The sequence below is a fragment of the Gobio gobio genome (genome assembly GCF_949357685.1).
Source record: "Gobio gobio genome assembly, chromosome: 1".
NCBI classification, from domain to species: domain Eukaryota; kingdom Metazoa; phylum Chordata; class Actinopteri; order Cypriniformes; family Gobionidae; genus Gobio; species Gobio gobio.
In genome coordinates, this window is record NC_137097.1 from 60,113,859 (window position 1) to 60,141,847 (window position 27,989).

The 27,989-nt window shown below is 36.8% G+C and overlaps 3 protein-coding genes across 5 annotated transcripts; 2 read left to right on the forward strand and 1 right to left on the reverse strand.

Annotated features, from left to right (window-relative positions):
* The first annotated feature begins 127 nt into the window (after positions 1-127).
* Positions 128-15,994, forward strand: snx8a (sorting nexin 8a). Its single transcript, XM_079824306.1, has 13 exons — positions 128-241; positions 1,556-1,683; positions 1,890-2,019; positions 2,987-3,177; positions 5,047-5,167; positions 5,481-5,617; positions 5,828-5,908; positions 5,989-6,149; positions 9,749-9,878; positions 9,958-10,026; positions 10,912-11,061; positions 13,870-14,019; positions 14,171-15,994. Exons 1-13 carry the CDS (start codon positions 220-222, stop codon positions 14,258-14,260), a joined length of 1,560 nt encoding a protein of 519 aa, XP_079680432.1. The 5' UTR covers positions 128-219; the 3' UTR covers positions 14,261-15,994.
* nudt1 (nudix (nucleoside diphosphate linked moiety X)-type motif 1) lies at positions 15,918-20,298 on the reverse strand. Of its 2 annotated transcripts, none has more exons than XM_079824354.1 (4): positions 20,220-20,298; positions 18,637-18,792; positions 16,767-16,912; positions 15,918-16,664 (listed from the first exon to the last, which is right to left on the reverse strand). In XM_079824354.1, the coding sequence occupies exons 2-4, from the start codon at positions 18,786-18,788 to the stop codon at positions 16,492-16,494; spliced, it is 471 nt and encodes a 156-aa protein (XP_079680480.1). In that variant the 5' UTR covers positions 18,789-18,792; positions 20,220-20,298; the 3' UTR covers positions 15,918-16,491. The 2 variants fall into 2 exon arrangements, with proteins under 2 accessions (XP_079680480.1, XP_079680479.1); XM_079824353.1 differs by lacking the exon at positions 20,220-20,298 and adding an exon at positions 19,244-19,299.
* mrm2 (mitochondrial rRNA methyltransferase 2) lies at positions 19,907-27,989 on the forward strand. 2 transcript variants are annotated; one of them, XM_079824334.1, is made up of 3 exons: positions 19,907-20,303; positions 21,267-21,697; positions 26,822-27,989. In XM_079824334.1, exons 1-2 carry the CDS (start codon positions 20,003-20,005, stop codon positions 21,689-21,691), a joined length of 726 nt encoding a protein of 241 aa, XP_079680460.1. In that variant the 5' UTR covers positions 19,907-20,002; the 3' UTR covers positions 21,692-21,697; positions 26,822-27,989. The 2 variants fall into 2 exon arrangements, with proteins under 2 accessions (XP_079680460.1, XP_079680459.1); XM_079824333.1 differs by lacking the exon at positions 26,822-27,989 and having other exon boundaries at positions 21,267-22,361.

The window sequence follows — 27,989 nt, forward strand, 5'->3', positions numbered from 1 at the left end:
ACAGGATATTCTAGCCACACAAAACCAGTCTGTAGTGTATAAAGATCTGTTTGTCCTCAAGAGAGCCTGTAGAACCTGACGAGGCTCCGCCCACCGCTCTGTCACACATACAGTACCATGTGTTTTCGCATCACTACAACTCTAAGGGAAAGGACATTCCTTCTCTTTTCGGCAGGAAATCACATGGAGGTGCTGTCGTTCTCACATGACATCTGAACTATGGCAGGGGACATCAATGAAGGTAAGGAATAGAAATTGCGGTCCTTTAAGCTTAATGTCGATCAGTTTTAGACAATGTTTTGCTGTCTGTTTTATGTAACGTTAGCATATGTATTTTAACCTTTGTAGCCTACTATTTTACTTTTCTATATATGAATTTGAACGGTTGTCTGCGACTAAAAACGTGCGTGACTGTTTTAACGCTTTATTGTCTTGCGTAAATGTTCATTTTTATTTGTTGTTTCACTGGTTTCCCCTGTTTACTGACTTGTTCATCGAAGTTGTCCAGATTGACGACTCAAAGTTTAAACTGATAAATCTTTATAAAACTATAGGTATTTAAAATTTTTGTATGACAACACTATATCGATTTGTTCACGAGTTGGCACAGCAGAATGGTTTATTACAATGATTATGCATGCCATGCAGTGAATACATCCATTCCTAGGCTGAATGTTACCACTGAGATTACCAGTGCTGCCACGAGAGTCTGCTTTAAAGGCAATCAAATAGTTTTCTCCTCGATTGCCTATTTAAATGTCGAATGGGAACTTAAAACCCAAATTTATTAACCCCTTGAAATTTATTTTATGAAATGTTTTTAAAAAACCCACCCCCACTATTGTGTCAAATGCCTTGAGAACTTACTGAACTCAGAAATAATAATAAAAAATCAATAAAAATACAAATGTATAGTGTTACAGAAATCAGCTTGTTTGACCAAACCGTTTACTTGTTCAAATTAAAATGATTCCAGTCGTTTATTCCTAGTCATAATTCTTCTGTCAATTTGTTATACACAAATCTCTTAAAGTCATACTTAACCCAAAAATGAAAATCTATGTCATGAATTTAATGTTTAATATCGTCAATTACTCACTCACATGTCACTCAAAACCCATAAGACTGTCATTAATCTTCGAAACACAAATGAAGATAGTTTTAATGAAATCTGTGAGATTTCTGTCCCTCCATTCACACAAAACTCAGTGCATGCTTGAGCTTCTGTTGACCATATTTGAGTGCTCTATGTATGTTGGCTGATCAATGTTTACTTGTGAATAAAGCCTTAATTGAATCTGTTCATCATATAAAGCAATCGTGTCTCTAAAATGCTCCATTAATGTGGATTTCTTTTACGCTATACACATTTTGAACCGTCAGAGTTTTGGGTGAATAGACTTTTAGTGGAGGGACAGAAATCTTCATTTATAAGATGTATACAAATATCTTCATTTGTGTTCCGAGAAAGTCTTATGGTGCTGAGTAATTGATGACAGAATTTTCATTCTTGGTTGAACTACTATCCCTTTAACATACAGTCTTTTGAATCTAGGATCCGTTCCTTCATATTACCGTGAAGTGCATCAAGCCATCTGCTCCAGAACTGATGAGCGAGTGCCTATCAGTGTATTCCTGAGAGTTCTCAGCAGAACCTCTCTCTCCATCACAGTTCAAAACCAGGTGAGACTTGCATCAGGATTATGTCTTATTATTGGTTAGGAAGACAAGACAGTAGCTGATATTTAGCTGAATTACATCTCACAAGCTTTTTTCAGTGACCTTATTTATGGCTTGATAAGGATTACATATCATGATTTTGTTGCTTTCTCTTGTGGAACCATGACAGTCTGTGGCACAGACTGAAAGGCATCTCATTTACATTTTAGATAACCGAACATGTAAACAATGGTGATGGATTCCTAAATAAAGTCTCGCTGTATAAAGGCTTGGCTCTCATTGCCCTGGCTCAACAAGGAAAACCACCCAGTCCCAAACTACTGGAGAACTTCATACAAGGTAAGCAAAAGCCGATCTATTCCTCAGCTGACTGTAGTAAATGTGTAGCTTAATCAGATGTCATTTTAAAGTCAGTAAACCCAGTTAGTCTCCATAAAAACTCCATAAAAACATATCATGCGATATTGTATTGCAGTCGTCCCAACTGAATTACATTCAAGCTGCATTTCTGTGTCACCATCTGTTTGCAGTGATTTGCACAAGAGCAAAGCTTAATATGATTTTTCTTTTTAATCATTTTTAAAATTTCAGCACTTTTGAATCCAAAAGAGTTCTCATATACAGCATGTGTGTATAATTTACATTCCTCAGGCCTATGGTTCTGTTGGGCTGGTGGTTCAGTGGCTTGTTTTAATGGTTTTTCATCAGCTCTGAAGGGTTAAAGTTTCTATTCAATACAGGCCTCGTGTTATTTCAGGTGTTGCCAGTATGACAGTTGACTGTGCACTTTAATAGTGATGTTTCCTGCTCTCTCTCCTCTAAGCAAGACCATGTTTCCCGTCCATTGCATGCCAAAATGCATATCTCTCTATGGAATGGCCAAGAAACCTTTTTTTTTGCATTCTACCAAACAAAAGCAAATATCCTGGTTTGAATCTGCTGAGACAACTTTTAGTTATGCAGAGTCATGTTGTTTTTTTCCCATTTTCCAGATTTTTTTTTCTAAAATTGGCACACAGACCACAGAAATCCACAGGAAAAAATACCGTGTGCCACATAGCTCAACATTGTCCGTTGTTTTTCTCTCATTTCCTCTCGTTACTTGTGACCTTTCCTTAATGCTGTGATATTTATGTGCTGTCATAAGACTGCCGTGAAACAGAGATGGGAAGAAAGCCATCTTTCTTATCTTCTTTAAAGTGATTAAGTATGATACTGTGATCACACACGTGCACTGTTTAGTCAGTCACATCTGGCTGTCACACCTCTCTAAATACATGGTGTTGTATGTCATGTTTTTTTTTAGAGTTTCCAAAGCCTCAGCTAGGAGAGCCGAAGGAGCTTCAGAGTCTGAAGATGCAGCCGGTTCAGGAGAGTCCTCTGATCTTATCCTTGACTCTGGCAGAGCTGTTGAAGAAGGACACCATCAAAGTTGAGCTCATTCCTGAGAAGAAGGGACTGTTTCTTAAACATGTGGAGTATCAGGTCACCAGTGAGGTGAGTGAGTTTAAAGGTGGCATTCAAATACCCAGTTTACAGTATTCTGTCATTAATCAGACAAAACCAATTGGTCCAACTCTACCGCCTAAACCATTATTTGAGTCATTCTTGCTGTGTCAGGCTAGCCATGATGCGCAAACAAAATAACAGACTAAAATGTTGTGGAAGTCAGCCTAAAATGTTCTTCTCTCCACATTAAGCTGTGAAAAAAATGGCCAAGACTTGTCCCCCTCAATGTCTATGGTGGTTACGGCCCTGTTGGAAATGCTTTCTGATCACATTTAAAAATAATTTTTTTTTGCCAAAGAACCTTTCAGTCAACAGTTCTTAAAATCACATTTAATAAACAAAATAACCTTTTTCTACTATAAATAACATTTATTTTCAAGCGTGCAGTATGTTAAAGGGTCATGAAACCCCAAAACACATTTTTTGAGAAATGCATCGATATGTACAGGCTGCACATCACTGAAAACACTAAAAGCACTCATCAATTTGATCAACAAGTGTTTTTTCTGAGCAATTTCGTTCTTCCGGGTTAAAAAAGTACAGTCAAAGCAATGTCACGGAATGTGAGGTAGAAGCGTGCCTTTGGAGCGTGTGATTGGATGCCGGTACGATTCTACATCAACCAGTTCCCCTGCATTTATTCATGAGTATGAACTCTGCTGTATGAACTCTGCACTGTATTACGCATGAGATTGCATTACAGCAGAGAATTCAAACAACAGTGGGTTCTGCGAGTTTAACAACGCTTGCAACGCAGATCATATAATATACGGACCGGAGCAAGCGTGTTTCAAATTAAATGGACATTTAAAACATATATATATATTAGTGCTCTAAACATGAACCAGCACTGTATGCATACATATTTAATCACGTCTTGTTCAAATGAAATGTATGTGCAAATAAGGACACTGATACAGCCGTACGTCTGATCATGAACGCGATGACGCATGAATTATTCTGATACATAGATGTAGATTGACAATTCAAAGAACAATGGACAAAAAAAGGAACTATGCCTTTATTCTTTCTGTGTTAATGACGTGTTTCATTTGTTCAGAGACTGTTGTGCTCTTAAATGTAATGAAAATGTTATTAGATATTTTAAACGTTCTTCCACATTTCCCCACAGTTTTGGGAATTTTGTTGTCATATAGGGTTGCATTTTTAAAATGGTGCCCTCAACTCTATTTTTGTGGGGGTTTTTTCCCTCTGTGTCATATTTTAATGTTCACATGTCTGTATAATGACTGTGTTGCAGGTCTGTGTTTAATTGGTTGTTGTCTCCCCTTTTCCCACTTTCAACTCGCCCACTTTTCCACAGCTTAACACGACCATTTCTTGAGACTTTTTCAACTCTAAGGTGTGAACGACCAGGCTAAAACAGACACCTTAAAGGGTTCATATCACAAAGAATCAATTTCCTTGATTGTTTGACAAAAAATAGCTTGTTGAGCTATGAAATCTGTAACTTTCAACATTAACCTATCCTCTCCAATCTAAAAAGGAGCGTGGGGGACCAGTGGTGCATTTCAGTGCAGACTGTTTTGTGATGCTGTCACCTTGTAATCCTGACTTCGCAAAGAGGCTGTTATTGAAGGATGAGGAAGTTAAAAACTATATTTGACTCAAAAGAAAAGCCATTTCAGAGAAAATGATTTCTGGTGCAAAATATAGTATTATAAAAGGGCCTCAAAAAGTAAACAATATTTATTTATTTTTCTCCTTCAGTGAAAGCTTGTCCAAAAAGACATTCAGTCAAGTCATTTTTAAGCATGCTGCTGAGTCATTGTAACAGTTACAGTTTTATTATTTAAATGTATCGCTGATAGTTCATGTGCTGTATGCCTTTTCCAGCGTTTTACAGTATCGGTCTATCGGAGATACAGTGATTTTGACGTCTTCCATGAGCTCCTGCTTCAGAGATATGCTTACAGAGCCGTGCCGGCGCTTCCTCCCAAAAGGGTGCTGAAAGGAGGTAGGCTGTTGTTTATTCACTGTAAATCTCAGCCTGCGAAGGGTTTGTGATCAAACCTTTAGATTATAGTCTTGTGCACCTCTCACTTAGGCTGTGCTGTGACATTCAATGCTTTCTGGGAATGCACCAGACAAACAGTCGCAGCTCTGCCAAGGTTAAAAAAAGTTCTGTTTTTCTGCAGACTTCAGCAAGTTGTATTTCTATAGTAACCGAGTAGCAGAAAGTACCTTGCTGTGTTGTATTAATGGAAGGACTATGTTTTGTTGTTTCTGGAAAAGTTTAATCTTTTCTCTGTTCTTTGGCCCCGCTGCAGTCCTGACCTCCATGTCAGAGCGAGAGTTCATTGAAGGGCGGAGACGAGCGCTGTGCAGGTTTCTGAATCTTGTGGCACGACACCCTGTCTTTTCCGAAGATGAGCTTGTGAAAACATTCCTCACATTCAGTGGCTCGGTATGGACTTTTTTCCAAACATGAACACCAACTTGATACTATTTAATACTACTTGATACTTGAAGTTCTAGATAAACAGGATTGAATATTTGATATTTTATAGTGCAAGAAAAATACATTAGATATGCCAATTTTAGCTTGAGAAAATATACATTTTTATATTTTTCATAGATGTTCATCTATGAAATTTTTCATATTTATGTCCCACAGGATGTCCAGCCTAAGCTTAGAGATGCTTGCAAAAAATTGGGGGATGAGTTCATCACCTGCAAATATGCAATGGAGGCTAAGGTTTGATTCAGCTTTATTTTACATCCATCAAATGTTAAATATTGTTGCAATATTGAATAATCGAGTGATTTCTCCTCCAGGATTACCTCCCAGCAGATATCCAAAGTCAATTTTCGTCCAGCAGGGAGCTCATCAGAAATATACATAACAGTTTTCAGAAGTTACGAGACCGGGCAGAGAGGATGGCCGAGCGCTCGAAGGAGAACGCCACAGATCTGCTGATGTTTGGGAAGGAGCTCAGGTACCAACTCATCCTGAGTGTTGTGCCTAAATCTTTGCAGTGTCTTTTAGACCAATGGTTCGCAAAAACAACACCAAAACATCAGAGTATGAGCTGCAGATTATTTCATTAGTTCAATTTTACATTTTAATTTACTGTAAAGGCTTGGCTAAAATTGTCTAGGTGTGTCACGTGCAGCATGGAACAGATGAGGCGAGGATAATACGCAAACATTATTCAACAAACATAAAAACAAAGAAAAAACTAAATCCAGAGAAGTGATCGCTCTACTAAAGAAATAAAATGACAAAAACAGGACTAATATATACAAATATATTAATATATACAAACAAGAGGATAACAAGGCACAGGTGAAAGTTAAACGCTAATATGGTGACTAAAAACGGTAACTAGTGCTGCGTTCCAGTTCATTTTTATTATGCCGTTCTCTCGTTAACTTCCCTCCGTCTTGTTCACTCGGATGTGCGTCATTGCTTACGTTGCCCACTACTGGAGGAACCTTTGCAATGGACAGAACTGGAACGTCCTAAGCCCTTGATCACTTAGAATCCACTATTGAGTTGATTTATTATTTAATTTTTTCCTTTACGAAATTGTTTAATGCAGCATTCTATATGTATATATGTGTATTTGGGTCGTTTTAAATGTTTTTAAAAATAATAAAAATATCATAGAGTTGTTTGTGGTGGGGTATATTAAACGCGATATGCGGTGACGTCACAATCGTGTTGCATTGTGGTATATGAAGCTGCCTGAAGTGTACATATGAAGTAGACTCGCTCCCTCGGTCAAAATCGAGGGAGCAAGGGTCTGTCCATATAAACTTCCCTTGTCCACTTCACGAAGTGGAACGCACTTCAAAATGGCGGCGGGGATTCCCCCGAGGGGAAGTGCTTAGGGAAGTTTGCAAGTGCGTGTCTAAAACTGGAGTGGAACGCAGCATAGGAAACAAAAGCTGTGTCTGAAATTACCCATATACCCTCATTCATTAGTGTACTAATATAGTCAAGTTTAAGGAGTGAACGAAAACGAGCGAGAAAATTTGGACACTGAGTGCGCCAGAAGGGCTGCTGCTTTTGCATAGTTTGTGTTTGCTGTTTAATAATTCATGGGAACTATGTACAAACCCTAATTAAACAATTTAATAATCAATTAAAAACAAATGTATACCTGTATGATATTACACCGTACCCAGATTGGACAAGCGGTTTTAGAAAATGGATGGATGAATGACTCAGCTGCAGACGCCATCTTCTGGCGGGATGTGGGAATTAATTTGGCAAGACACTCACTGTGCATTATGGGTATTCCCTAGCCCTTTGGTGTACCTAAGGGGGTAGCCCAGCCCCCGGAAAGCGTACCACCCATAGGCGCGGCCATTGCTAACCAAGCCATCACCTGTTGGTAGCATCCCATTGACTCCCATTCATTTTGGCCTCACTTTGACAATGAATCTGAGGCGTTTAAAGACTCAATTCGTCCATTGTTTTTTTTCTAAACAAACACGACAATGTATAAAAGGCTCCATTCCCTTGTATCTTACACTATCGCCCCGTTGAAGCTGTTTTTGTAAAATATAGGCTAACGATTGCGTCATAACCACACGACTGTGTCACGCTTTTGAGCAAATTACCGTATAGACCCGAGGAGAAGCTCGTAGGCAATCTTTTACTGTCTATAGCCCTATTCGGACGGGATTAGTTTAACATGGGGAGGTGGGGGTAAAGTAATTATTATCAGAGGTTCTCTGTGATTTTAGTCCCGTCCGAATGTGCCATCTCGGTAATCATTACGGACAATGTCAGTAAAGATTACGGAGACTTTTACCTTCTGTAAAAAGGTCTGGAAAAATGACCTCGGGTAATACTAATCCCGTCCGAATAGACCCGTTGTAAAAATGTACGGTAAAATTCCGTCATTTACTGGTTAAAAGTAGTTTTTGGCGCGTTTTGCAAGCATGGAGCCGTTTCAAACAGCACTCGGTTGCGTTGTAGGTGGTGGGACAACTCTGTGGCAAACCTCCAGTATTTTCCGCATACCATTTAAACCAAAAAGAAGATTGAAAGCACTTATTAGAGGCACAACACTTCTTTTAGCATTACATTAGAATATTTTTTTAATATTCATATAATATAAAAATGTTATTTAAGATTTTTTTAATATTCCGAGATTAAACACAGCGTTTCCTCCCTGCTTTTCTTGTTGGCGTGTTTGCTCACGTGATAACAGGAAGCAACGTCATACGACAAGGAGGTTACTGTGGTGCGTAAAGCGAGTAACCCCTTCCACTTCTAGTCTAGTCTTATCCCGTTCGAATTGGCCATTAACATTACAGACGTCCTGAGGTAAAACCTCCCCATGTTAAACTAATCCCGTCCGAATAGGGCTTTTGAGGTAATCGGGGGGACGTGGAGGCATAAACGCAGATAGAGATGTTGCAGATCCTGCTTCATTCATCAAAAGTTGCTCCTGCTCACTCTGTCTCTGCAAGATTCGGTGATTCAGATTTTACGTTGCACAACCACTAGAAGACTTGCCACTGTCGGACAGGCTGATCACGTCACATCTACGTCGTCAAGCTCAGTCTGAGGCTGCGCAGAACGCTCAGCCATCAGGAAGTGAGTGCTCCTATCCTGACTTAAATTCTCCCCGTTGAAGTCTATGGGGTCGCTCTGTCCATTTCTTTTACTGTCTATGGGTGTACCCCGAGTGTTATTGTGCTGCATTATGGGATTGAATGAGTGCACTCAATAACGTCCACATGGTTTCGGATACTACTACAAATGGCTGTTCTCTCAAATAGAGATGCCCTATTTAAGGGTATAGGGGTGATTTTGGAACTGAACACAGGAAAAGAAACCAGAAACATCAAGGCAACAGAACATCAAAACAAGGGACCTAAAACACAAAATATAAATGATAACATTCAATGAATAGGATAGCTTATTTTCAGGTGTTTCTATCTACTGTAACTAGTGCTGTCAAATCAATTCATTGCGATTAATCGCATCCAAAATAACAGTTTGTGTTTACATAATATATGTGTGTAGACTGTGTATAATAATTATGTATATTTGAATACACACATGTATATATTTAAGAAATATTTGCATGTATATACTGTATCTATGTCTTTAAATTGTATATAAACACATTTTTCTTAAATATATACATGCATGTGCCTGTATTTATATGTACATAATAACTATACACAGTCTACACACAGATATTATGTAAACACAAACTTTTGTTTTGGATGCGATAAATCGTGATTAAATTGTTTTGACAGCACTAACTGTAACCATAGTAAAACTTTATTTAGGCTCGTACCCCAGTAGAAAGGGTTAGCAACACTCTTGCAAAGGGCAAACTGAATGAATAAACCTACAGTCTACTAATCCCCCTGCAGGGGGTTATTTTATGATGGTGACTAATATTTTACTTTTATCTCTTACACACAATGGTACATGTAACATTAACTGTTTGAATAGTTGGAAAACAATGGAATATTTATTATTGCAGTGGTTTGAGAGAGTTTGATTGTCAGATGTTTGTGACTATTGGCTGTAGATTTAAGCTTTGGTCTCTTTCCGCTCCAGTTCTTTGGGATCGGATGAGTCACCTGTGCCTGTCCTGGCGTCCTGCAAGAGTCCCTGGGCCGCTCTTAGACACTCTGTCAAAGGGCTCTCTGTTGAGTTCTCACTTCTGTCTGAAAAAGCTGCCCAACAGGTACTGTGTCGCCCACACATACCACGTGAATTGGTTGCACGCTGCGAGAAGAGGAATTTAATTTGTTTACTTAATACAGGGCAGAAGAGAGGAGGATGATGTGGTTGAAAAACTAAATCTGTTTCTGGACTTGCTGCAATCGTACAGGGTGAGTACTGATGCATTTTAATGTTAAGTCTCAGCTGAGAAGTTTTTCTTTCTTTTTTAATTTTTTTTTTTTTGTCCATTTAGAAGAAATAAAATGAAATATGACTTTTAAGGCTATTAAACGATTATGTATACACTACTGGTCAAAAGTTAGGAATAATAATAATAATTTTTTGAATTTTTAAGGATTTTTTACAAACTCATTTATTAATTTGATCATAATACAGTTAAAGCAGAAACACTGTCAAATTCAATACTGAACAAATACTATTTTAATATATTTTTATTTATTTCAGCATCATTACTCCAGTCTTCATTGTCACATGATCCTTCAGAAATCAATTGAATATTCTGATTTGCTGCTCAAGAAACATACAGTATCTTATTATTATCAATGTTGTGCTGCTTAATGTGGAAACCGTGATATACTACCATTCAAAAGTCTGGGGTAAGTAAGATTTATAGAAATTCATAATTTTGTTCAGCAAGGAGGCATTACATTTATCAAAAGTGACAGTAAAGACATTTATAATGTTACAAAAATTCTGTTTCAAATAAATGCTGTTCTTTGGAACTTTCTATTCATCAAAGAATCCTGAAAAAAATCACGGTTTCCAGCAAAAACATTTTCAACATCGATATAATAAGAACCATTATTATTTATTGAGCGGCAATAATAACTGAGCAGCATATTTTAATGTTGTTATTATAATGAGAGGACAGGAAATAGCAGGAATGAAAAACAGAATTGGCATGTGTTGCAAGCTGGATTCAAACCTGTGTGTCACCCACATGAGCACTAAAGCTTAATGTGCAAATAGGTTAACCAATAAACGAAGCCACAGCAGGTTCTTTTTAATGAGCGTGTATGTGTGTTGTCATACAGGACTTGGGTGAACGGCACGAGAAAGGGGTCTTGCACGAACATCAGCGAGCGCTGCAGAAGTACAGTGTCATGAAGAGACAAATGATGAGCGCCACTGTGCATCCTAAAGAACAGGTTTCTGTAGAGCAGCTGGAGTCCCGCATTGTCCAGGTCAGCCCTTACACACACACACACACACACACACACACACACACACACACACACACACACACACACACACACACACACACACACACACTACAAAGAGCTATAGCAGCTTGTGAGGTAGAATAAGCAGAGGGGAAATGTGGAGACCAGTAGCTTGAGGGCTGCTGATACATCACTTTAATTTAGTAGGTGAAATTGATCTGAAGGACTGGAAACTAAAGCCCTAAAGCAAGATTTGTAACCTCAAAATCCCTTTAGGGATGCTGCAGGAATATGAACTAAGACCTCTGCCTCTTTAGGGAGGTAGCAGGAGGCCTTTTTCATCTTGTTTAGGCCAGGGGTTTTCAAATTGGGGCCCAGAGGGGCCGCAAAAGGATATAAGGAGGTCTGAAAGATTAGAGTAAAAAAAGCCGTTTTTTAGGCATGTCAAAGTTAAAAATGTTAAAATTTTGGGGTCAGTAAAATGTTTATTTTTTATTTGTATTATTATTGATTTAAAGGGTAACTTCAGTGATTTAGCATTAGTCTTTTTTATCAGTAGAAACCTGGTAGTATATTCAAATTATGGTACTTTCCCCTCTCATATCCCCCTGAGACGAGAGAATTATGCGTTTTATTTCTGGAAAAAATCCTCCGATGATGCAAATATCGTCATCTGAGGATTTTTTTGGCCAGAGGCTTAAGACTACAGCCACTAGAGGGAGCTGTTCCGCGTGTCAACCCGCCCACAGGGGAGAGATCTCACGCACAGAATGTAAGACACAGACGGCCGCACGGACATTCATAACGGATCGATGCAGAGTAAAGTGAGTGTTTCAACTTTTCAATGAATTCCTGTGATAGTTTAGCTTCCATATGCGATCTGAAAACGTGCCAGACTGGCGCTTAACGTTACCTCAGCTCTGCTCAGCTCTTCGATGAATGAAATCTGACACTGCTGCATCTGTGATGTGACTCTCGTTCGGCTCACTCACACTTTATTGAAAAGACACGTTCAGTTTTTAATTGTAGTGTTTATTCTCTAACTGAACAAAATTATTGTATTAGTATGAAGATCAAAACGACTGTGTACGGAGTGGCCTCGTAGGGCAGCGAAGCAAGTGCATTCTGGGAGTTGTTGTCTTTCATCCACATGAGACAAAAATAAATTTTCTCTCTTTTCTCAGTCTAGAAGGCACCAAATTCAAAAATAATTTCACATTTCTACTACATAAATGACCCAGTTTAAATACAAAGCTTAACGCTAAATCACTGAAGTAACCCTTTAATTCAGCAAGAATTTAAATTGATCAAAAGTGACAGTAAAGACAATAATGTTATAAGAGGTTTATATTTCAAATAAATGCTGTTCTTTTGAACTTTCTATTCATCAAAGCATCCTAAAAAAAAATCACAAAAATATTAGTGCCCCTATTATGGATTTTTCCTGCAAAGTTTTAAATCTGAAAGTGCACCGTATATAAAGTTATTGTTTCGTATATAAAATTAAGAGTCGACTCTGAGTCAATTAAACAAACTTTTTTTCAAACGAATCCCAAGCTGTTTTGTTGTCAAGACCAAACATTAGCATATTGCCCATTTTGATTCAATTCCCCCACACGAGCACCTAAATAAATTAGTCAATTAATTTGTCTGTGACGCATTACACTGAACTAACAAATGGCGAGAAAAAGCTAGATTAATCAGATTACAGCACATCACTTCTCAGACATTCTTACTCAGATTCTGCAAGTTCAGTTGGCCATAAACTTCATTGACACTTACCATTGAGAAAGGTCCTGCTCCAGTCGTGTTTGCCATTGACTTTCTGGTTCATCAGCAACTCTGGATGTCTCCTCGTCAAATTGGTAAGGCAAAATGGATGCCATGTTTTTTCATTCACTGTATAACATTTTAAACACTTGACAATCCGTATCCAGTAATGGTGATAGGCGTTCCGTTTCTGACATGCGCTGCACGCAGTATACCAAACACAACTGACTGGGTCATCTGACCAATCACCGCAGATTAGCGTCACGCAAAGGAGGGCAAATAAGGTAAAAATAAATGCATATTATAAGACAATGAAAGTGTTTCACCTTTCAAATGCCATAATAGGGGCACTTTAAGCAACTGATTTCAACATTGACGATAATTATAAGAAATTTTGAGCACCAAATCAGTATATTAGAATGATTTCTGAAGGATCATGTGACACTGAAGACTAGGGTTATGACTGCTAACATAAATAACGAAATAAATTACATTTTAAAATATATTAAAATAGAAAATACTGTAGTTCGTTGGTGTAAAATTGGACCAAACATAAAAGGACCACTATTCTAATAGACAATGTAATTCCATTGCATCAAGAGCACTCAAAATATTGTTCAAGCCACCTAGTAATTCTAAGTAAGTTTTGGTTCTAAGGCCAGATTTGAATTTAAGCATTAAATTGGTCATTTGAGCAGCCATTTTTGCAGTGTTTTTTTTTTTTTTTTTTTTTTAAGGATTTACAATTAAATTTTGTTAGAAAAAAGAACTTAAGAGAAAAAGCCCACTCTCTTTTTTTATTATAAAAGCCTGGCCGGGCAGGCGGACGAGAGAAATTATGTCCCATGCTTGATTGATATTGATGCAATGCTAAATCATGTGATGCACATACTGTATTTGTTTAACCTTTAAATACCACGTCATGATCCTGTGGTTTTTAACTGTTGGATGCCTCATCGTGAGCAAGTAGCAGTATTCGGTCACTACAGGGAAGATAATGATTAGGGTGGGATGATGTGACCGCACTGTGACCTCACTCTGATCTCTGACTCTCTGCAGCAAGAAAACGCCATTCAGGCCATGGAGCTGCGCAACTACTTCTCCCTGTTCTGCCTGCACCAGGAGAGCCAGCTCATATTCACATATCTGCCCATTACGTCTCATATCCTAGGGGCATTTGTAGACTCACAGGTGCTTGGACATAAAGAGGTAACTTATCCTTATCAGTATGTGTGTGTTAGTTAGTTAGTTATTTAGTGAATTATTTATTTTAATAAGTGCCAAAGCTGTTTTCTTTCTTTTTTTATTTTAACAAAACCTTATCATATTTGTTGATGTGTTTTATTTTGCTCTGATTCAGATGGGTGAGGTGTGGCAAGATCTTCATTCTAAGCTTAAAAGTCTTTTTGGGGACGGTAATGGACGGTCTCCGCCTCTCAGCCCAAAATAGCCTCCCTGCTGTCTGTGCCTTCAGAATCAAATGAATACAATGAATTCTAGCCTGTTTTGAATAGCAGGATCTCTTCAGGAATTACAGACAGTCAGTATTCTATAAAAGCACCTGGCAAAGAATTATGGGAAACTGCGGCAGATCTTAAAATCTGACAGAGGTGAAGAGAGCCCTCAATTTCATACAGTTTGAGCAAATGGACGCCTAAAATAAAAGGCTATTGTTGTTGAGAATCATTTCTGGGATTGGGTAGACACTGTATTACTGTTTTTGATCTACATGTATGCAAAGATGATGTTGCTGTTTTGAAGAGGGCCCTCGATTTCATACAGTTTGAGCAAATGGACGCCTAAAATAAATGGCTATTGTTGTTGAGAATAATTTCTGGGATATGGAAGACACCGTGTATTACTGTTTTTGACCTACATGTATGCAAATATGATGTTGCTGTTTTGAAATGTAAGCTAATCTGAAAGAAAAGAAATTTTACATTGTACAAAACATTGTGACGCATGAAAAATGACCTACAAGAAGCTATGCAATATAAAGAAATGAGCTGAGAAGCTAATAGTCAGAGAGCAAGGTTGCAGTGTTCCGTTGAATATACATAGCAAAAACACAGAAAATATGCAGAGATTATGCTATTAGTTGCAAATTATTACTTGTTTGTGGTTTTAGCTGCCAGTCTGATATGTTATCTATTTTGAAATCTTCAGACTTCCAGCTTTGTTTTGTTTCGACCTTTCATCATTTTGAAGTAATAGGCTATACGCTACCATTCAAAAGGGGGTAGTTATAAATGTTTATCCATTATATTTCATAATTTTTTTTATAAATTTTCATCAGCAAGGATTTGCATTGAATTGATCAAAAGTGACTGTAAAGTCATTTATGGGATTTCGGTTTCAAATGTTTTTGGAACTTTCTATTAATCAAATAATTCTAAAATATGCTTCATGCACTAACAAAATAACTATTTTCAACATTGATAACAACTCACAGGAATATGAATTGCATTATCATCACCACAGGAATAAATTACATTTTAAAATAAAATAACATAGAAAACAGCTATTATATTTTGTTCAATTTAATGCAGCCTTGGTGAGCAGACTTTCAAAAACATTAGCGTGAGATATCCACACTTGAACGGTAGTGTATATAAGTGAAAAATACTTCTTACTTTTTAAAAAGAACAGTTCTTTAAATTGTGTAATGTATTTTCTGTAACGAAGATGAGTCTGGATCGAGAGGGTCTTGAAATGGACCATATATAGCTTCAGTTAGCATTAAATTAGCCGCTAGCTGCTCTTATACACCAAAGACCCATTTTCATTCATTTGATAAATCACGATGGTCTCAGACTGCTAAGCTATTGCGTTAACTTTACTTTGAAATATGTCTGCCAATGTTTAATAATGTTGTATTGACACATTGGTGTTGGTTGGTAACGCATGTATCATCCATATTTTTGTAGTAAACCCTTGAGCAGAGCTTAATTATTATCATCAAGTTGTTTATGTTTGATTGTTCGGTTAAGGAAAGCAATAAAGAAATGGAAACTGTTTTTGTACTCTAATGCATATTCAATTCTGCCATCTGCTGGCACTAGAGAGTAAATGCATCAAAAGTGGCAGTAACAACATTCAAAATGTATAAAAAGATTCTGATTTCAACTTTATTATTCAAAGAAGCTGGGGAAAAAAGCAGTTTCCACAAAAAATATTAAGCAGCAAAACTGTTCTCAACATGTTTCTTGAGCACTGAAACTGGTTCATAGTATGCAGCCAGTTTATTTGTAGCTATGAAAGTATGCCCGGAAATATATTTATTTTATACAGATCATTTGAAATCATTGAAGTATAAACAAAAATGTACTTCAGAATATTTACTGAAGTTAAACTTCTGTTTTTTTTCTGATTAAACTTCTGCTTTTTAGGTGACAGGTAGTTGGAGATTAATTAACTTTATGTACACTACTAATGGGAAATCGGTTGTAGAAATAAGGAACAAAGAAACAAGTAAAAACAAAACATCAGAATACAGATCATGATGTATTTGAGGATTCAACCAAATATAAAACGGAACATGAAACTAATGGATAACGCTATTTTCTTATGCATGTCGTGCTCCATGAAGACATGTACTCAGTAGTGTGAACGCCAGATTTTGCTGAATAATTTTCACTGATACAGTGATTACAATGTTCATCAATGGTATTAAAACCCCAATCAAACGTCATCCACCTCCTCCAGTTTATGCTCCACTATCACATCATGACCGTGGAATTTAAAATATCCCAAGAACTTCTTTTTCTGAAGCATCAGTGGGAACCACAGGACGTCATCTGCCCACATCTGGCTGAAAGGTATTTTATCTGTGTCAAACCACTGTGGCCTCATCTCTGAAAGACAAACAAACCGCTTCAGTGGCACGTTATTAGACCTTCTAGACCTCGGTACGAGTCTCACAAACTGGATCATAAAGTGATGTGGAGCTGTATTACCGTCTGATTCGGTTGGCTCTCCTTTATAGGTGTCAGCTCTGAAAATGTGGACATCCAGCAGTTCTGTTTCCCCAATAAACTCAAATTTGATATTTCCAATCTTGTGGAGGGTGTCAACAGTGAGGCCACTTTCCTCTAGCAGCTCCCTGTCAAATTAAATGGCATTTTGTTTCAGCTGGAAACCAATAAAAGCCGGGAAGATTGAACATGACCAATCGCTGACATCATTGTTAAGTTCTACAGAGAAGTAAATAACATCAAACATTCGCGATATTACAAGGTTCAAACTGTTTAACTTTGATGTGTAGATTCAAGGAAGTGAAAACAGACACTGCAGGGAAAATAATGGCTTTTATAAAATCAAACATGGTACAGACTAAAAAAAAACCATTAAAATACTGTATACAGCGAACATATTGACTGTTTGTGAAAATGAAAATATTAAATGCAATTAGAAAATGTTAAAAAATATTTGTTACATCATTTTTGTATAGTCATAATTATGTTATAATATTGTTTTGATGCAATGGTTACTATTTATTATTTTTCATAGTGTGATTTTTGGTGAAGTGTAGTAAAACCAGGTAGGGTTTGTTAGACCTGCAAACCTTATAATAATTATTAATTATAATCAGTGTTGGGATAACGCATCACAAGTAATGCAAGTTATGTAATCAGATTACTTTTTTCGAAGTAACTAGTAAAGTAACACTACTTTAAAATTTAAATTTACATTTAACTGAAGTTACTTTGTTTTTCCATGTATTGACTGAGCTCTCCTGTCTCCATGTTGAGAGAAATCGTGAGTAATCCTGCCTGTGTAAACACGATTCTTATTGTAGTTCTAGACTAAATGTGAGCACTGAGCAGGCATTACACTCGTCTCTTGCACAAAAACAGATTCAGTATTCCTCAAAACGAATAAAAACATATGCAAAATGCAAACACAAATATACTTTATGTATTTAATCTCACTTTATTAACCAATGCCTTTGCTGTTGACCTTCGATGATCCAACTCAACCATATTAATCAGCAAATATGGTTTTAGATAAACCACATTTGTGTTTCATTTTCATTTGTTTTCATTGATGAGGTAAGTGTCTGGTGTGTGAAAGGGCTTTTACATTTGCCAAAAAAGATACATATCTTTTTTTTAATCAAAAGCAAGCCCAGCCCAACTTGAGAAAAATAAAGCAAAAGTAGCATAACTTTCCAAAAAATGTATCTAAACTTTCTAAATGTACTGCTTTTTAGTGAGTAATGCAATATTGTAATGCATTACTTTTAAAAGTAACTTTTTCCCCAACACTGATTATAACAGTATATGAAACCCACAGCGATTAAAAAAACAAAAAATTACATATTTGTATATATATATATATATATATATATATATATATATATATATATATATATATATATATATATATATATATATATATATATATATATATATATATATACACATCACTGTATAAAAATATATAATATTTTCATTATTTGAAATTAAAATAAACATTATATAAAATAAAATATAAAAACTCAAACTTATTTTATTTCAGCTAGTTACTAAAGCAACATTTCTCATGTTTGTTTAGTTTAAACAGAAGTACTAAAATTATTCAAACTAAAACATAATAAAAGCTATATAGTTTTTTAATTAATAATAAAAACAACTAATAAAAATGACAGACACACAACAAAATGAAAACAAAAAAATATAAAAATAAAATATAATGCAAAATATTAACAAAATCTACAATAGCATATAAATGTTACTGGAATAACACTGACATTAACATTTGTTTTTTAAACTCCTGTGTGGCATTGCAGCAAAAGAATACCTCAGTGAATGGTGTTGGACTCACCGGTGAGCAGCCTGTTCTATGGTCTCTCCTGTCTGGACTTTTCCTCCAAACCCATTCCACTTGCCTGCTCCAAAGCCTCTTTTCTTCATGCCCAATAACACCCGGCCGGGCTGCACTACCAGCACCAGGGTCAGCAGTTTAGAGGTCAGCATCACCCTATTCAAATAATACAACATGCTGTAAGTGTAATATAATGTAATACAGTGTATATATATATATATATATATATATATATATATATATATATATATATATATATATATATATATATATATATATATATATATATATATATATATGTATTTGGATTTTAAATAATATATCCAATTTTACAGATCAACTTCTTACTTTTTTGTACACTACCACTACAGCGTTCAAAAGATTCGTTTTTCTTAAGAGTCTATAAACAAGCGACAAATGATGATTTACAGTGTAATCGATTATTAATTTAAATCAGTACAGTCCAGTTTCTTCAGTTTATCACTGTTGCTTCTACCCGTATAATACTTATTGTTTACTTTGTCCAAAGAAACCAGTAGAGACAAAAAATTGCAATAACATATATCAAGACATAATCTGAATATATACGGATATATTAGAGGCTTACTTTAATAAATCGGTCGAGCTTGTTTCCCGCGTGTTGCTCACGATCACATGGGGCTTCAGAGTGACAACAGTGAATTTGGTCATAATAGTGATTGACGTTTAAATTCAGGTTTGTATTGTTCCAAATCCAACAGATGATTTACAGATCTGCAAAATATATGAACTCCGCCTACCTAAGGTTTGTAATCGAGAGCGCAACAGTGAAATGTTCTCGATTGGAAATCCGACTCGTTTCTGTGAATCGGTTCTTTCGAACAGAACTATACGAACTAAAAAAAACATTTAAACCACCTAAAGTTAAATGATCGCTTTTATGTTTTTTACCCAACCGTTACAATACGTTTTTTTGCGACTATTAAAGGCAATTATTTGTCCTCGTTCCGTCACGTACAGTTCATTAAAACGATCCGACTCAAAAGAACGAGTCCTTCAAGAATCGGATATCGCAGTGTGCAACAGTCAAATATTCTCGACTGAAAAAATAAATAAATTAGGCAGAAATAAATTCAAGGATGGCCATCTACAAAAGCGAAATTATCACAAACCGATATATACATTAATGCATTTATTCTAAATGATTATTAAGTAATCATAAAGACAAATAAAGCACAATAATGTACATCTCAACGATTTGAAAGGTCCTGCGCAAAATTCACGCATCTTTGACATCATGCGGCAGCGGACAGACACCACAGACGCACATGTGTCTCCTTGTTTTCATGTACTTCATTGATCTCCTCTACAGACCACTTCTTTGTAAATGATGTGGAAATGTATACAAAGGTCGTGCATTCACGTGTCAGCGGTCTGTCTAAAGAAGACTCCTCTGCATATGAAGGGGAAGAGCGCAGCTGACCAGAGATGGCTGGTGCGGCAGCTCAATGACCCTTTCGTTAAAGCTGCTCACGTGCAGAATTACCGCTGTAGAAGCGCATTTAAACTTATCGAGATAGATGATAAATACAGACTTCTCAAACCTGGTTTAAGTGTCATAGATTGTGGTGCTGCGCCTGGTGCATGGAGTCAAGTTGCTGTCCAGAGAGTCAATTCAACAGCAGAAAGTAAGTGAGCTGCTGAATTGAATTGAGTGAATGAATCACTAATGTAATATCATATAACATCACATAATATGCAATGCATGCCATCTTGGGGGGAAAACGCTACGTTACCTTTAGTTAGGACAGTCTTTTTTTTTTTTTACGAAATCAGTAGGCTAACAGTAAAGTGTTTTTTATTTTTTTACACAAATATATTTAAAATAAATGCTCTTCTTTTGAACTTTCTATATATATATATATATATATATATATATATATATATATATATATATATATATATATATATATATATATATATATATATATATATATATATATATATATATATTCAACAAAAATACTAAGCACTGTCTTCAACATTGATTCTTGAGCATCAAATCATTATATATATTTATTATCATTATATATGTTACACAATTGAATAATATAATTTTTTAAAAATATTATTCAAATAAAAAAACATTGTAATAATGTTTCCAAATATTACTGTTTTTTTCTGTATTTTGATCAAATAAAAGGCATACTTTGTGAGCATAAGATATATATATATATATATATATATATATATATATATATATATATATATATATATATATATATATATATATATATATAAAAAAAAATAAAAAAAAATCTTACCAACCCAAAACTTTTGAACAGTAGTGTTTATACATGGTTAAAATAAGGGTAACAATATAGTTATAAAAATCGTTCTAAGTATAAAAGAATAGCAGAGTCCACACTACAACTATAACAAAAACATCACAGAGAAACGGTATTGTTGGAATTGCTTTCAGAACGATTTCTTCAGGCTGAACGGAAAAAAAACAAACATTCATAGCCAATCATATCGTCCGCTGTTGTGGACGCAAATATAGTTGTTGTTATCTTTAAGGCTGTCGTTCTTGGTGTGAACAGGCCTTTTTTCCATAGCTGATATAAACACCATACCATTGTTCATTCCAGGTGCAGACCTTCCAAAAGGAAGCGTAATAGGATTGGACATATTACGCATCGCCGCTTTGGATGGAGCTCAGTTTCTGTCCAATCACGACATCACTGCTCCTTCAACTCACATGGCGCTGGAGAGGCTCCTCCCTGAAGCTCGAGCAGATGTCATCCTCAGTGACATGGCTCCCAATGCCAGTGGGCTCAGGGAACTGGATCATGAAAGGCTGGTCACCATGTGTCTATCAGTGCTGGACTTGGCTAACAAGGTTTTGCGTCCTGGGGGCTCTTTGATTTGTAAATACTGGGATGGAGCTCTGGCCCATAAGCTCCAGCAGAAACTTTCCTCTATGTTTCAAGATGTAAGAACTGTAAAACCAAGAGCAAGCAGAAAGGAGTCAGCAGAGCTTTTCTTTCTGGCGAGGATGTTTAAAACGAGATAGGAGGAAGTTGAGTATTTTCCATGCAAATGCAATCGTAATATTTGAAATATAAATTAATAAATATATATTTAATTAAAGCTGCAAGCAGCATTTATCGGGGTTCAAGCAGTTTAAGGCTTTTAAGCACATGCATAAAAAGATATTGTTTTATTTAGCAAGCATGTAACCACTTCGAAAACCAAAAGTAACTTATAAACGATCATATAAGAGATTCAAAGGGTACAGCCAACAGAACTGGGAGGTCAATTGCAAATTACGAATTTAAGTAATGAAAATTAATAGGAAAAAGAAAATAATGTTTTATGTTGCTTTAAAATAAGTTTGCTAATGGTTCTTAGCAAAGTGTTGGAAACAATAGTTTGTGAGCAAATGTAAGTCTTTAGTAATTTTCAGCATGCACATTGAGAGGGACCTCAACACGAACAGCATTAACACAGATGACAGATGATTGCTTAGCACAGATTGAGGAAAATAAATTAGGAGCAGTATTGTTATATTTTATTTCACAATTACTTTTCATACTGTACATTGATTTGAAAGTAATCTGTTTAATAGGGTATTATATTGGAAGTTTTCAGTTGTGAAAGAGTTGCAATGTGGTGTACCTCAAGGAAGTTGACCATTACTATTTTCTATTTTACCAATAAACTTCCTCTTGTTTTAAAGTGTGCATGGACAGTCACGGACAGTGTATTTTTTTTACTTGTTGGGACCTCAGGAAGAGTAACCACTGCCTAGGTATTGGCTAATGGGGATCCAAAGAAATAAATAAACTTAGATCATAGATGAAAAAAGATAGTTTACGGCCAATTTACCAATGAATACTTTTTTAATAACCATTTTAAAAAGTTTTTTTGCAGTTATAGCATAAAAATTTGTCTTGCCCAATTCGTCTTGCCCAATCTCCACTACTTTTTAAAGTTTGTCTTGCCCAATCTCCAGTACTTTTAAAAAAAATTCCTTAGAGTGTGTCCATACATATGTGTGTCAAATTTGTTATAAATATCTCACTTAATTTTGAGGTTATAGACCAGGGGTGTCCAAAGTCGGTCCTCGAGGGCCACTGTCCTGCAGAGTCTAGCTCCAAGTTGCCTCAACACCCCTATCTGAAATTTTCTAGTATGCCTAATAAGACCTGTTGAATTGGAGTTGGAGCTAAACTCTGCAGGACAGTGGCCCTCCAGGAGCAGAATTGGACACCCCATTATTATAGACACTTACAGTATATTTATAAGAGTATAAAAATGACCCTTGGGCATCATTGATTGGATTTCACTTCCTATCATAGTTTTGACATTTGGACATTGTTGTTTAGCTATTGACATATGTTATCCAAATTCCTGTGATGATTTTGTCTCAATTGGACTAGCAGTTTAGAAGATAATAGCAAAAGTTTTGAAAGGCTAAATACACTGTTACACAAACCATAAAGAAAAACCTGCCATGTTTGGTATCGATGGACTCGGCAAGGATTCAGGAGCCTAAAGGAGGTGACTTTTGTGAAAAACATTGGCTTGAAACTTCTTAGGCTCCTTCAAGGCATTGTGCCGAGTTTTTTGAGATACACCAATGTTCTCAGACTATCATGGCACCCTGGACAAAGATACTGCATGCAAATAATTATCAAACTAATGGTTGGGTGTGGTTATAGCCATTTTCATGACAATTTTTTCTTCTTACAGCGCCACCAAGTGGCCAATCATTGCAATTTTTTTAAAGTAATTGAAGTTTGAGCTCATAGACATGTGACCCGAGTTTAGTGAAAATATCTTGTTCCGTTCAGAAGTTATAGTCATTTTAGTTAAAGTGGATCCTGACATGTTGAACATTTTGGATCCCCTTAGCGACTATGAATTGAAAAATTATTTTTTTTTCATAATTATTAATAATCTCTCTCCAAAGAACATTCCTACAGTGGTTTGGTTCTGATCAGGGAAAAAATGTGGGAGTAGTTGGCAAAAGTAGGTTTTTCAAAAAACTCAAAATTTCTCGAAATTGGCGCCTGAAGGGCGAGCCAATCCGAGGCCTGCATGTTGTCCGCCTTGAGCCAAGGATTCCAAGGATATAAGACACTTGAGCCCACGCCTAACGGTTTAGGAGTTATGAGCCATTTTGTACTTTTGCTTGCTGTAGCGCCCCCGTCAGGCCGGTCGGGGCGTGCCTCGGTGACGCTGGTAGTCGTTGTGAGTACTACCAGCCCTGAAAGTTTCATGTCTCTACAACTTATGGTTTGGTCTGCCCGATCAGTTTTAGATGGAGAATGATGCATCATGGGAAAATTAACAATTACAATAGGGTTTCAGCCTTTCAGGCTTGAACCCCTAATAAAAGAGGGCATAAAAAGGGCCTTCAAAAGCCTATAAAAAATAAAGAATAGGGTCTCAGAGCTTGATTTTTGAGCTGCTGGTTACAAAAACTTTATCAAGCGTTTCGACATGCGCATCGGAGAGGTCAGAGGTCGATTTTTGCATTTTCAGCTCATTTAGCATGGAAATGCTGTGTTTTTTTTAAAACCTTTTAAACTGTAGTACCTCTACTGGTGGCCCGATCTCCACAAAAGTTTGCACGCTTCTTTAGAATAATATGGCGCACGTGCTCAGCTAATTTGGTGAAGTTTTGCGCAGAGCAGACCCTTTTTCAGTCATTTAATGGTCATTTATAGAGCATTTTTTCACCTTTATAAGAGTTAAACCGCCATTAATGGCCATAGCAGTTGGCAAGCTTCTTTGGGATCACGTGACGCATGTGCATGCCCGATTTGGTGAAGGTGTATGCAAATCAGGCCGGAAGAGGGCCGCTTTCAGCCATATAATGGGATTTTCCATTGAAATACATCATTTTGACCCCTTTTTAACCTTTATAGCGCCACCAAGTGGCCAGTTGCTGCGTCCTTTTTCACGTAGCCACAAAATGAGCTCATACATAGGCGTGCTGAGTTTGGTGAAAATATCTCGTTCCGTTGACGAGTTATGGCCAGTGAAGTAAAAGTGGCTCCTCCCACCTCAAGCGTTTTGGCGGCCCTTAAGGACCCTGAACCCAAATGTGCACTTTTTTTTGATAACTTTTGACATTCAGACTCCAGAGAATCTTGCTGCACTGGTTTGGTTCCGGTCGGGCCAAAAACCTAGGACTAGTTCGCAAAAGTAGGTTTTTGGAAAAAAACAAAATACCCAAAATTATTCCCAGGGTGACGAGCCAATCCGAGGCCTGCATGTTGTCCGCCTTGAGCCAAGGATTCCAAGGATATAAGACACTTGAGCCCACGCCTAACGGTTTAGGAGTTATGAGCCATTTTGTACTTTTGCTTGCTGTAGCGCCCCCGTCAGGCCGGTCGGGGCGTGCCTCGGTGACGCTGGTAGTCGTTGTGAGTACTACCAGCCCTGAAAGTTTCATGTCTCTACAACTTATGGTTTGGTCTGCCCGATCAGTTTTAGATGGAGAATGATGCATCATGGGAAAATTAACAATTACAATAGGGTTTCAGCCTTTCAGGCTTGAACCCCTAATAAAAGAGGGCATAAAAAGGGCCTTCAAAAGCCTATAAAAAATAAAGAATAGGGTCTCAGAGCTTGATTTTTGAGCTGCTGGTTACAAAAACTTTATCAAGCGTTTCGACATGCGCATCGGAGAGGTCAGAGGTCGATTTTTGCATTTTCAGCTCATTTAGCATGGAAATGCTGTGTTTTTTTTAAAACCTTTTAAACTGTAGTACCTCTACTGGTGGCCCGATCTCCACAAAAGTTTGCACGCTTCTTTAGAATAATATGGCGCACGTGCTCAGCTAATTTGGTGAAGTTTTGCGCAGAGCAGACCCTTTTTCAGTCATTTAATGGTCATTTATAGAGCATTTTTTCACCTTTATAAGAGTTAAACCGCCATTAATGGCCATAGCAGTTGGCAAGCTTCTTTGGGATCACGTGACGCATGTGCATGCCCGATTTGGTGAAGGTGTATGCAAATCAGGCCGGAAGAGGGCCGCTTTCAGCCATATAATGGGATTTTCCATTGAAATACATCATTTTGACCCCTTTTTAACCTTTATAGCGCCACCAAGTGGCCAGTTGCTGCGTCCTTTTTCACGTAGCCACAAAATGAGCTCATACATAGGCGTGCTGAGTTTGGTGAAAATATCTCGTTCCGTTGACGAGTTATGGCCAGTGAAGTAAAAGTGGCTCCTCCCACCTCAAGCGTTTTGGCGGCCCTTAAGGACCCTGAACCCAAATGTGCACTTTTTTTTGATAACTTTTGACATTCAGACTCCAGAGAATCTTGCTGCACTGGTTTGGTTCCGGTCGGGCCAAAAACCTAGGACTAGTTCGCAAAAGTAGGTTTTTGGAAAAAAACAAAATACCCAAAATTATTCCCAGGGTGACGAGCCAATCCGAGGCCTGCATGTTGTCCGCCTTGAGCCAAGGATTCCAAGGATATAAGACACTTGAGCCCACGCCTAACGGTTTAGGAGTTATGAGCCATTTTGTACTTTTGCTTGCTGTAGCGCCCCCGTCAGGCCGGTCGGGGCGTGCCTCGGTGACGCTGGTAGTCGTTGTGAGTACTACCAGCCCTGAAAGTTTCATGTCTCTACAACTTATGGTTTGGTCTGCCCGATCAGTTTTAGATGGAGAATGATGCATCATGGGAAAATTAACAATTACAATAGGGTTTCAGCCTTTCAGGCTTGAACCCCTAATAAAGAAAGAAGTTGGCTTTGTATTGCTTGCCTGCAACCAGATCAGTGCATTAGAAACTAGAAACCTAATACATATCCTGAACATAAATAAATGCTAAGTAGATTTAGAATAAATATAACCCTATATGAAGATTTACAGTTTATAAGTGAGGCCTAGCATTGTTAAAATAATTTTTTTTAAATAATTTTAGAAAGACATGAATGGCATGCATCTAAGTGAGTAATTTTAGTGAGTTATTTTATATTTTCACTATGTATACTATAATAGTGTATATTGTATGTTTCCTCATATTACCAATCAGTGTTGGGAAAGTTACTTTGGAAATATAACAAGTTACAGTTTACAAATGACCCTATTTAAAATGTAACAAGTAGTGTAATATTTCAATTACTTTATTAAAGTAATGTAACGGATTACATTTGATTACTTTTCTATTTTCCAGCCCTGGAACACATCTTTATCACTCGCCATGGTGGAAACTCTCAGACAGGTTGTGCCCTAAAGCTTTCAGAGGCAATGTGGATTGATGTAATTGATGCGATGCGCTGCAAATTCAAACGAGAGCCAATCAAAATGTCCGGAGGCGTCGTGCGCATCAAAAACTGTCAAAGCAACAAATAATAGAATTCAACAGATTCTAGATTTTTACAGAAAATATTCAGATTTAACCCCCTTTGTCATCATTAACATTTTCATAAATTTAATTACATATATTTTATGTAAATAAATGTAAAAAATGTGTTCTAACTACATTTATTTTGTAATCTAATTACATGTAAACTAGTTGCTCCCCAAAACTGTTAGTAATTATATCCCTACAGAAGCACATATATAATTACAACATATATTATTTGATGAATACCAAGAATATTTTAGTTGTTTGTCATTTTAAAATATTTCAATTTCAATCATTTTGAGGCTCCTTCAGCCTCGGCCCCCTCTTTGAGATCCACTGCCCTAATGAGATTTGGGGTGTTAGGTACTTCCAGTGGTGTAAAGTACTGAAGTAAATGTAATTAGATACTGTACTTATCTTTTTGACCTCTTTGTAATTTGACTGAGTATAAAATATATTTTTACTCTACAACTTTTACACAACTTGACTACATTTTTGAACAAGTATATGTACTCTTTACTCCAATACATTTGTCATGAGTAATGCAAGCACCTAACTTGTTCCGCAGCAGTTTATTAACTGTAAAATAAGCAACATCACCATCTACAGGGCATTTAATGTATCATATCTTGTGCATTTTGCCCTTACTCATCCAAACTTGTCAACAAAAGGCTGCTTTACCCGAATGCAAGTACATTAGCAGGTGGTTGCTGAATCGCAGGGGTTTATTATATACGAGATGAGGACATGGCCGCAGTCGGTGATGAGGCCGATGACGTCCAGTGCAAGTAGGCTTTGATATATAATTTTACTTAACATTACCTTTCTGAAGGATATTTGTTTACTTACTTACCCTTTTTGAGCGCTTGAGCTTAACTGAGACTTGAGTGTTTATAGATGTTTAAGAGGCTGTTGTGTCGACCTTGATTTATTGAAATATGAGGTGTTCCGTTTTATTTTGATTTTATAAAATAAATGGGATTGCTTTTCTCAC